Raw genomic sequence first — 12,203 nt, forward strand, 5'->3', positions numbered from 1 at the left:
GCGCCTGCTCGACATATATTCATCCACCTCTATATGTATTGTATCTTGTAATTATACATGTACTGTCTTGATGAATTTTAATATGAATTTTCTGTAATAAAACTTTTGAATTTTTTTATATGTGCTTACCTCTTTTACTATGGGTATCCAATCCTAGAAAGTCCCATATCCCCATATGACAACGACTGAGCACTGGGACCAGTCGGTTAGTCTTCAAATCCAATTTACGGTAATTATGAATCAAGGGATGTGGATTGGATGCATTGGACAGATTTGATTATTAACCTATTAAATGTTAACATTACTAACCACGTAGTGATTTATCTTGAGTATAATTTGTTTTTTTTACTGCCCTAGGAACATTTGGCCAGGCAGACCCATGGGAGGTTTTCACACCGGCTTCTTGGAAGCATCCAATGGTACCTTATGAGATCCTTATTGATCCAGAGAGTATGCCTGTGCATCCAGTACTGGTAGCAGATGAGCAGGAAGATCATTCTACTCAAGAAAAAGAAAAATCTAAGGAAGTTTCAGATATAAAGGTTTGAGAAAGTTAATAAGCAATATAATATACTGGAGTAGCTCCGGTCATTGTGAAAAAAAAAAAAAATTAAGTCAGCAGCTAAAAATACTGTAGCTGCTTACTCTTAAAGTGGTAGTAAACTTTTTTTTTTTACCTACAGGTAAGCTTATAACAAAGCTTACCTATATGGAAAATAAATATCTCCTAAAAGTGCACCGTTTAGGCTAGCAGTAGCCGGTGGCATCACCAGCGCACAGAGCTGCTGATAGAAATCACAGGGCCCCGTACAGCCTACCTGGCAGGGCCCTCCTCGAATACCGTATATACTCGAGTATAAGCCGAGTTTTTCAGCACATTTTTTTGTGCTGAAAACGTCCCCCTCGGCTTATACTCGAGTCAAGGAAAAAAAAAAAAATTTCTGTCCGCTCCGACGGGTTTAAGGTTTAAAAATGGCGCCGCCCGTCGCATACATGTCACCGCGCACGCGCCGCCGCCGCTCGTGTAATTTCGGCTATTCCCGGCGCCGCTCGGGAGAGGCCGGGAATAGCCGAAAGTATACGAGCGGTGGCGGCGCGTGCGCAATGACGTGTCGGCGCCGGGCGGCGCCATTTTTAAAATGAAGGCGCCTCTGAAACAGGTAAGTGAAACAGCTTCACTACCTGCCATGGGCTGCGGGCACACTACGAGGGATGCAGTGCTGCGGGCATGGTCCACATGTACCATGCCCACAGCACTGCATCTCCTGTAGTATGCCCACAACCCCAGATCCTCTTGTACTATGCCAGTGCCCTGCATTCTCCTGCACCATGCCAGTACCCTGCAATCTCCTGGACCATGCCAGTACCCTGCAATCTCCTGCACCATGCCAGTACCCTGCAATCTCCTGGACCATGCCAGTACCCTGCAATCTCCTGCACCATGCCAGTACCCTGCAATCTCCTGCACCATGCCAGTACCCTGCATTCTCCTGCACCATGCCAGTACCCTGCATTCTCCTGCACCATGCCAGTCACCCTGCATTCTCCTGCACCATGCCAGTCACCCTGCATTCTCCTGCACCATGCCAGTACCCTGCATTCTCCTGCACCATGCCAGTCACCCTGCATTCTCCTGCACCATGCCAGTACCCTGCATTCTCCTGCACCATGCCAGTCACCCTGCATTCTCCTGCACCATGCCAGTACCCTGCATTCTCCTGCACCATGCCAGTCACCCTGCATTCTCCTATACCATGCCAGTACCCTGCATTCTCCTGCACCATGCCAGTCACCCTGAATTTTCCTGTACCATGCCCGCCGCCCTGCATTCTCACCCTAGGCTTATACTCGAGTCAATGATTTTTCCCATCTTTTTGTGGTAAAAGTAGGGGTCTCGGCTTATACTCGGGTCGGCTTATACTCGAGTATATACGGTATATCAAAACAACATTTTCACTAAAAATATATTAAAATCGTTCTTAGAGGACACAAAGATAACAAAGAAGCTGTGTGAATTTGCCCCTTTTAAATAGTTTTTTACAATTTTGAAAAACTATTTTATAATTTTAAAAAAATGTTTAAACGTTTTAAAAATTTTTTTTTTACATTTTTTTACGGGGCATGGAAGCCAGCAGCTTCTGCGGAGGGCCCTGTGTCTGTATCTCTCCCTGTAGCAGCTGAAAGCCGGTGAGAGAGAAATCGGTTTTCAGTTGCACAGGGCAACCTGTAATTGCCCTTCTGTCTGAGCGCACTGATTCCCTCTGCTGTTTGGGCCACCCTGTGTGCCTGGAACCACTACAGGAGGACTGGTGGTTCCCCCCTATCAGCGGCCCTGCCAGCGCATGGGCTCTAAAGGAATGGCATACCCGTGCTGTTTCTTCAGAGCCGTGTGCCACGTCAGAGACTCCCATGCATGCAGCTCTTCGCAGCTCAGCCAGTCAGACAGCCGGCATCCCTGTACCTGGAAAGAAGACCAGGTGAAGATGGAAGCCTCTGCAGCAGTGACAGTGCGCCGCTGGAGGGCTTTGTGTTAAGTTAAGTCTTTCGTAATGTGCTAGTATGTGGTGCATAGTAGCAAATTATGATATTTCCTTTTTTTTTTTTTTCTTAAAAACTTTATTATATATTATATTTTATATATTATATATATTTAATATACAGACATTTACCAGTCCAGGGTTCCACCCAGGGCAGTTCTTCAAGTCTCCAGCACCGGCATCTTGCTTGTGGGAATCCAACTGTGACTTCCTGGTGTATTACAGCTGACTTTACTCTGTGTGTGTGTGTGTGAGACATTCTGTGCTTTCTAAATGGGGCCCGGAAGTCTCCTGGAATATATGACATGTCTCAGGAGGTTGCAGGCGGGGAAGGGAGCTCTGCTCGCTTAGGCAAGCCAAGTGGAAGTGGGAGCAGGTACCTGCCTGAAATAAATACCCACTCCCAGGGAAAAAAATGCCAATACAGTGATACAGACAGAGGAGGGGGGAGGAGGAAGATCAGTGGAACTTCCCTTTTCAGGTGAAGCTCTGCTTCTTTAGCTTGGTTAACTGTAGAAACAGGTTATTATTTTGGTGCACAAATCCAGGCCTAGGACATGGTATGATGAGTTTGGAGTGGAAGATCTCGATTGTCCTCCACAGAGCCCTGTTCGCAACCTTTGGGATAAATTGGAAAGATCTTCTCTTCCAGCATCAGTACCTGTGCTTTTTCCTAAAACAGGCACAGATTCCCACAGACACACACTCTAAACTATGGTGGAAAGCCTTGCCAGAAGAATAGAGGCTGTTATAGCTGCAAGAGAGACAACTTCATTATAATGTCCATGGTTTTGGGATAGAATGTGTAACCAGCTCATATAGGCTTCCACAGACTTTTGGTTATTTAGTGTATAGTCAATAGGGAAACACCCTGGGGTTGCTTTACTAGGGCAAATAGGCTTTTCACTATGCAAGGGAAGTTGAACTTTGCAAGAGAATTTTCCTCGTAGCTTAGTGAATGTGGTAAGTGAAGCTTTGCAAAGAATACCCAATCACATGGAAGAAAACAACAACAACATTTTTGCTGGCACATGGTTGGATGATGGATGTCAGCAGAGCTTCATCTCATTCACTAAGCTCTAGGGAAAATTCTCATTCAAAGTGGAACTTTTTCCACAAAGTGAATATTCTATTTGCCTTTAGTACATTAACCCCGTTGTGTCATTTCAAAAACAGTAATATTTTTATTTACCCAAAAAAATACATATTACTGCGCAAGATAATATTGAAAAATAATGTCTCCATTTACAGGAAAAGGACTAACATTTTGCATGGAATTTAATTTATCTTAAAGTAAAACTATAGGCAAAACATTTTGAATGGAGTAAGGGAGGGTTGTAACCCTATGTCAGATTTTGTTTGCCATCTGTGTCCCATTGGGGAGATTTACTTTCATTTCCTGTCCTGTAGCCAAACAGGAAGTGAGAGGAAATTCTTTCAAATTAGGAATGTCCATTGTGCCCCCAGATCACCAGAATTAGTGCCTTTATTACTTTTCTGGGGACACCCCAAAATTTGAGAATTTTTTTTTCCTTTCACTTTCAAAGATAATGGTAAACAGGACAAATAAAGAGGGAACTCTCCCTAAAGGGGACTCAGGGAGTGATAAAAAATGGGTGTTCTATTCCATCTTCATCCTCTCCAAAACTAAAAAAGTTGTGCCTTTAGTTATACTTTAGGATGGAGAACAAGATGTGAATAAATCATTCGATAAAAGAAAACAAATGCACATTTCTAGTCCTTTAGAGCCGGTTCACACTGAGGCAACACGACTTCGGGGGCGACCTGTGAAGTTGCGTGCACCGCGACTTCGGCGCGACTTGCAGGGACTTCACATAATGGAAGTCTATGCAAGTCGCTTCGAGGTCGCCCCAAAGTAGTACAAGACCCTTTTTCTAAGTCGGAGCGACTTGTGTCGCTCCTATTAGAATGGGTCCTGTACTACTCAATGGACCGCGACCGACCGCGACTTGTCAGGCTGACAAGTCGCGGCAGTGTGAATGGGCTCTTAGTCTATGAAAGACCACTTTGTCTTTTTTTCTGAATGGGCAAATCAGCTCATATTATATCCTAAACAAGATACACCTAATTATTTTGTGTCTGTGCTTGCCCACCTCGAAGGCGGAAATAAACCTCTTCCAACATTTTTTTAAATCAGACCCCAGGAGCATTTAGCCATGATGTGCTAGTATGTATAGCAAATAAGCACATTATGGCACACTTGAATGGCAAACGATCCCCTCCAGCGCTGCAATGTCAGTGCTCCCATTGGTCAAGGGTGCTGCCGTCTTCTCCCAGTCTTCCTTCTGTTTTCTGGCTCTTCAGCTGCTTGCTTTGCAGGGCCACGATGACATCACTCCTGCACATGCACACTGAAGTCACATAATCACAGCACATGGTGTTGTAAATATTCACTGAGCTTCCCATGTGTGGCTCAGTGTACATAATTACTCACAGGCAGCGAGCATAGTGTATAACTCTTCTGTTATATTGTAAGCTGTTATGAGCAGGGCCTCCCTAACCCTCTTGTATTGTATTGTAACGGTAACTATCTGCCTTTATATTGTTGGCTCTACAGGTGCATCTCATAAAATTAGAATATCATCAAAAAAGTACATATATTTCAGTAATTCAATCCAAAAACTGAATCTCATACATTTAATACAGATGTGTTACATACAGCGTGATGTATTTCAAGCATTTCTTTATTTTATTTTAGATGATTATGGCTTACAGCTAGAAAAAAAAACAAAATTCAGTATCTCAGAAAATTAGAATATTTTATACGACCAATAAAAAAAGGACTTTTAATACAGAAATGTTGGCTTACTGAAAAGTATGTCCATGTACAGTATATTATGCACTCAATGCTTGGTTGGGGCTCCTTTTGCATGAATTACTTCATCAATGCGGCGTGGCATGGAGGTGATCAGCCTGTGGCACTGCTGAGGTGTTATGGAAGCCCAGGTTGCTTTGATAGCGGCTTTCTGCTCATCTGCATTGTTGGGTCTGGTGTCTCTCATCTTGCGCTTGACAATTTCCCACAGATTCTCTATAGGGTTTAGGTCAGGCGAGTTTGCAGTCCAATCAAGAAAAGTGACACCATGATCATTAAGACCAGGTTTTGGCAGTGTGGGCAGGTGCCAAGTCCTGCTGGAAAATGAAATCAGCATCTCCTTAAAGCTGGTCAGCAGAGGGAAGCATGAAGTGCTCTAGAACTTTCTGGTAGAGGGCTGCCCTAACTTTGGACTTGATAAAACACAGTGGACCAACACCAGAAGACAACATGGCTTCCCAAATCATCAAGGACTGTGGAAAATGTTGCATATCGTTTGAAAATTAAGGTCCCAGAGTCTGGAGAAAGAGTGGAGAGGCACCGATTCCAAGTTGCATGAGGTCCAGTGTGAGGAGCCATGCTGGGTCTGTGAATACCTTAACTTTTTCATAGAGGAGCTTACAGTCTAAAAAAGAGGAGCGAGCAATGAGCTGGTATTGGGGTGGAGGAGGTGTGATAATAGTTTTAGATAAGCTTTAATAGTAGACTTCAAACAAAGCCTTTGAACATCCAGAAAACATAAATATCAAGGCTATTAAGGAAAAAATTAATTTATGGCAGAACTGTTACACAAAAAATTGAAGCAAGCACAACAAATGTAAATGATGTTAAAAAATAGCAATGAGGGAGTATAATGCCTGCCTAGAAAAATAGAACATTTTGAAGAAAGGGCTGTAGTCATAGTGATCTGTCTTCATCTGTTGCTGGAAGAGCTTTCAGCAGCTGGTAATGTGAACTTTTTTTCTCCTGATTTATATCTGCTCAGCTATGACTTGCGAAGGAAGAGGAATGGTCATAAAGGTTACTTTCTTGAAGTCTTCCACATACCTGTCTTCCAAATAGCCTGTTGGAATCATGGGAACACTATCTTCTCAGAAAAGCTTTAACATGCTTTTGTAACTTCCAAAATAATTTTCAATCTTTTTACATTTATGAATGTGGGCTAAACTAAAAAACAGTGCTGCTCTAATGCTCCAGAAAGTGAGTCCTGTGGCTGGTGATACTGTATACTGGTCGGTATGTATAGCTCGACAGGCTCAGCTTAGATTTAGACTACAGGAAAATGTTGCCCAGCTGCACACAGGATCAGCAGACTGTAAAGTTAAACTGGTAAAAGATCATAAAAATTGGCTTCAGCTTGGTTTTCCAACCATAGAAGACCGCCCCCCTCCCCCTTTCCCCTCCAAATGTATTTCGCCTATGTATGGCTTAATCATAGAGCTGCAAACATTCAGGGTATATAGCATCATCATCCACAGAGAAGAAAGTACTGTCCAGATGGTCTGTTCCCTAGCCTGGTTGACTTATGTGGCAGTGCTATCGGTCAATTGGCTGATCCTAATGCAGATTGCACTAAAGACTAACCTAAAATAAAGGTAATGCAGATTCATAAGCAAACTGGCAACTGGTATTCCTATCCATATAGCGCTTAAATATAAGTGGCCAGCTCCAACTGAAGTACTCTCCTGCAGACATATCTCAAAAACAGGACAGCAGCAAAAAAATAAAAAATAAAAACTACATCACCAATCTTGTCTCCAAATATCACCCAAACCGTCCTCTCCGCTCCTCTCAAGACCTCCTACTCTCAAGCTCCCTTGTCTCCTCCTCTTATGCTCGTCTCCAGGATTTCTCCAGGGGCTCTCCCATCCTCTGGAACGCTCTACCTCAACCTGTACGGTTATCTCCTATTCTAGCTGCTTTCAGGCGATCCCTGAAAACTCATCTCTTCAGGGAAGCCTATCACACCGCCAACTAATCTTCCATCAGCTCATTCCCTACTGTTACAACCTCTTGTACCACCTGCCCCACCCTATTAGATTGTAAGCTTTTCTGAGCAGGGCCCTCTTAATCCTTGTATTTTATTGTATTGTAACTGTATTGTCTCCCTCTAAAATTGTAAAGCGCTGCGTAAACTGCTGGCGCTATAGAAATCCTGAATAATAATAAAAGAATTACCATCCATCCAGAACATGACTGGATACTGGATCCCATAAAAACACTGTTGTTTATCACTCCCAAAGAAAATAGACTTCATGAAAAAAAGACTTTGGGAATAGAGAATGATAGAAAAAGATAATGTATATATGTGTTTAGGCAGCTAGAAGTAAGATATGTATTAACATACAAGAATTTTGAAGGATCTAAATGGGCAAAATGCATTTGGGGGGGGGGACTTCTTCTATAGGTGGAGAACCAAGTTGAAGCATATTTTATCATCCTACTATTTTAGCATAACAGTCTGCTGATTCTGTTTGTGGCAGGGCGTCATTTTTAAATGTATGACTTTAATTCTTGCTGGACAAGGTGACAATGCTTTGTCCCTATCTTCTATTTATGTCCCAGCTTTGTCACCCTGTCACATGCTCTCCCAATTGAGACTAGATGTGGCCGTGCCAACGCACAGTTTACATACATGCCATCATCAACCCTGCCCTGAAAAAAGGAACGCAGCAATCCCTGGTGTGCATAGACATGAAGTGGCTGCAATGGAGCAGCAAGATCAGCAACATTGAGATGCAATAAAAAATTACACTATTATTTTATAAAATATGGCAGTTTATGATACATTATGTTTTAGCAAACTAAATGTAACGTTTAATAAAATTATTTGGATACTTTCAATTAAATTTTGTTTGATTTTAAGTTGCAAGCATATTTCCCTATATATGAATTTGCTGCCTTTTTTTTATTATAACAGAATGAAGGAAACTATATTCCAAAACCCATACAGCTCACGGTGACAGAAGATGACATTCAAGAAGAAATTAACAGGCAGGACCTAGGTTGTGTACATGGAAAATGGTGAGAAGTTTGTCTTTGGTTCTGGAAACGCATGTTTTTATAGATTACACTGCTGCATTAGGAAAAGCAAAAATCTTACACAACAGTACAACACTACAAAGGGAATGTTATTATCCAACAACAGAATTATTTAACCACTTGCGGACCGCAATACATATATATACGTTGCAGTTTGCAAGTGGTTTACCGGGATTATGGCTGAAGATATCAGCCAAAACCCCGATATTGTTTTTTGCAGTTGGCGGCCAACTTTCTCATCCGTTCAAATTGGCAGGGGGGGGGGGGGCATTTGCTGGGGGAACATTGCTATGGGGGGACATTGTGCTGTATGATGTTTCAATTTCTTCCTGTAGCTCAGTTAGTGTAGGTGGTTTTGTACGGTACACCACGTACATTAGTATCCCCACAGATAGAGTTTGAAGAGTGTTAAGTCCAGGGAATGTGTAGGGATTTCAATAGCACCTCTACATCCTATCCAACATCCTGGCATAATGTCATCGGATAGGCTCTCACTTCTCGGTGGTAGTGAGGTGGTGCTCTATCTTGCTGGAAGTCAAATTGCTCATCTGCATAAACCGCACGAATGCCCGGTAAAATTAATGCGTGAAGCATGTGGACTGTGCCTTAAAAAAAGAATGGTCCTACATTGACTGCACTATGGGAAGAAATTGAGACATAATGCAGTGCAATTCCTATGGACACTTTAGTCAATGCTGTTCATGTAGTAGTTTACCAAAATCTAAAGAGTCTTGATGCTAGTAGTGACCACTTTGAGCACCTAATGTGATTGCATAATTCAAACATGACTTTTGATGTTCATATAAATTCATATAAATCTAGTAATAACATTTTTATGCATATATTTACATGTTGAAGTATGTATACATTTTTTTGGGCCTGTCTGTTTTGGAATTTAGTTTTAGTTAATGGCTTGGTTAAAGTGAAAGTTCAGCCAAAAGCTATCTAACCCCCCAAGATAGCTAATCTAAGCCCACTCTCAGCCACATTCTAAACCAAATCTATCTAGTCCTGTAAAGAAAAGATTGCAATACTTGCCTGTTCTGCAGCCGCTCTTGTCTGGTCCCAGGCTGAGCTGTCAGTGGCGGCTTCTGTTTGTAGGAGTGTGCAGGAGAGGCAGCCGACAACGGAAGCCCCATAGTAACCCTATGGGTGACGTCATTTCCCAGGCATTTCTCAGCCATTGTCAGTTCTCTCCTGCACACAGCACCTGCTCTTTGAACCAGACTGGATCGACTTTAGAAAAGGTATGTATAGCGATTTTTTTCCTTTACAGGGTTAAATAGATTTGTTTTAGGATGTGCCTGAGAGTAGATTTTGCGTTAGGTTTTGGCTAAAAGCAGATGTTCTATTTATTCTGTTTATTGTAGGGTTATGGACTTGCTGTACAAAGCCCTCCTGCATTAAAACCACGCTTGTTTGCTGCCTTGCTGAAAAAAAAGTGCACAGCAAACTTGACTTTTCCTGGCTGTCTTATGCATGGTTTATATCTGCAAATAACAGTCTGTTATACAGTAGCCTGTATATACAATATCTCACAAAAGTGAATACACCCCTCACATTTTTGTACAATGTAAAGTAGTGAGTGTACAGCTTGTATAACAGTGTACATTTGCTGTCCCCTCAAAATAACTCAACACACAGCCATTAATGTCTAAACCGTTGGCAACAAAAGTGAGTATACCCCTAAGTGAAAATGTCCAAATTGGGCTCAAAGTGTGAATATTTTGTGTAGTCACCATTATTTTCCAGCACTGCCTTAACCCTCTTGGGCATGGAGTTCACCAGAGCTTCACAGGTTGCCACTGGAGTCCTCTTCCACTCCTCCATGACGACATCACAGAGCTGGTGGATGTTAGAGACCTTGCGCTCCTCCATCTTCAATTTGAGGATGCCCCACAGATGCTCAATAGGGTTTAGGTCTGGAGGCATGCTTGGCCAGTCCATCGCCTTTACTCTCAGCTTCTTTAGCAAGGCAGTGGTCGTCTTGGAGGTGTGTTTGGGGTTGCTGCCATGTTGGAATACTGCCCTGCGGCCCAGTCTCAGAAGGGAGGGGATCATGCCCTGCTTCAGTATGTTACAGTACATGTTGGCATTCATGGTTCCCTCAATGAACGGTAGCTCCCCAGTGCCGGCAGCACTCATGCAGCCCAGTTCATGACACTCCCACCACCATGCTTGACTGCAGCAAGACAAACTTGTCTTTGTACGCCTCACCTGGTTGCCGCGACGTGCGCTTGACACTATCTGAACCAAATACATTAATGTTGGTCTCATCAGACCACAGGACATGGTTCCAGTAATCCATGTCCTTAGTCTGCTTGTCTTCAGCAAACTGTTTGCGGGCTTTCTTATGCATCATCTTTAGAAGAGGCTTTCTTGTGGGACAACAGCCACGCAGACCACTTTGATGCAGTGTGCGGCGTATGGTCTGAGCACTGACAGTCTGAGCCCCCGCCCCTTCAACCTCTGCAGCAATGCTGGCAACACTCATATGTCTATTTCCCAAAGACAACATCTGGATATGACTTTGGACGACCATGTCGAGGCCTGTTCTGAGTGGAACCTGTCCTGTTAAACCGCTGTATGGTCTTGGCCACCAATCTGCAGCTCAGTTTCAGGGTCTTGGCAATCTTCTTATAGCCTAGGCCATCTTTATGTAGAGCAACAATTCTTTTTTTCAGATCCTCAGAGAGTTCTTTGCCATGAGATGCCATGTTGAACTTCCAGCGACCGGTATGAGAGAGCGAGAGCGATAACACCAAATTTAACACACCTGCTCCCCGTTCACTCCTGAGACCTTGTAACACTAACAGGTCACATGACACCGGGGAGGGAAAATGGCTAATTGGGCCCAATTTGGACATTTTTACTTAGGGGTGTACTCATTTTGTTGTCAGTGGTTTAGACATTAATGGCTGTGTGTTGAGTTATTTTGAGGGGGCAGCAGATTTACACTGTTATACAAGCTGTACACTCACTACTTTACATTGCAGCAAAGTGTAATTTCTTTAGTGTTGTCACATGAAAAAGATATAATAAAATATTTATAAAAATGTGAGAGGTGTACTCACTTTTGTGAGATACTGTATATATACCAGCGTCTTCTCTGTCTCACGATTAGGTGGACACTGATACTGTAAATTTTGCACATGCATGCCGGAGTTACATTGTCTTGTACTCCGCTCCAGTCTTGCCATCAAATAAATGCCAAAATTGGGTCAGTAGTGTACACTACATTCTCCATGTGCAGGCCTTGTACACAAACAAAAAAAAATATTAATAGACAGGTAAAGAAGAAATGAGAAATTATAATTTATTTATAATGCTGTATTTCACAGGTTACGCCATGAAAAATATACATTCTCACACAAGCCATTGGATCACGGTGGACCCACTGCGTTTCATACACTTCAATACTTTGATCTTGATAACAGTCCAGTGACATTTGAAAAGCCAGACATGTCAGTTGTTGGCACGGATCTATTCCAAAGTTATCTATCTTCCTGACATATGGAGAATAACCAACATTTCATAGGGTGCTGTTAATATGGGCAGATATACAAGGCATATACTGTATATGTAAGAGCATATTGTGAGATTCAGATGGTGCCCTAATTTTTATATCATGTTTTCTCTGTACCTGTGTGAGTTTCCTCCGGGTACTCTGGTTTCCTCCCACACTCCAAAGCAGAGGCGTAACTAGAACCTTCAGGGCCCCGGTGCAAGAACCCATGAAGGGCCCCCTGGACCCCTGGCGCCCTTTCCTTTACTCTAGTTGCAGGGCC

At 42.8% G+C, this 12,203-nt stretch overlaps 1 protein-coding gene across 1 annotated transcript in view; it reads left to right on the plus strand.

Moving 5' to 3' along the window:
* Positions 1-11,978, plus strand: part of LOC309547281 (cilia- and flagella-associated protein 337-like) — a gene marked incomplete at its 5' end in the record, with an annotated part of 246,937 nt that extends 234,959 nt beyond the window's left edge. Inside the window, 3 exons of the mRNA XM_082247111.1 lie at positions 358-542; positions 8,294-8,397; positions 11,757-11,978. Coding sequence (XP_082103237.1) covers positions 358-542; positions 8,294-8,397; positions 11,757-11,925 — 458 coding nt within the window. The 3' untranslated portion in view covers positions 11,926-11,978. The remainder of the gene's footprint in view (positions 1-357; positions 543-8,293; positions 8,398-11,756) is intronic.
* Positions 11,979-12,203: the final 225 nt, after the last annotated feature.

This window comes from Pelophylax lessonae, assembly GCF_965119305.1.
Source record: "Pelophylax lessonae genome assembly, chromosome: 2".
NCBI classification, from domain to species: domain Eukaryota; kingdom Metazoa; phylum Chordata; class Amphibia; order Anura; family Ranidae; genus Pelophylax; species Pelophylax lessonae.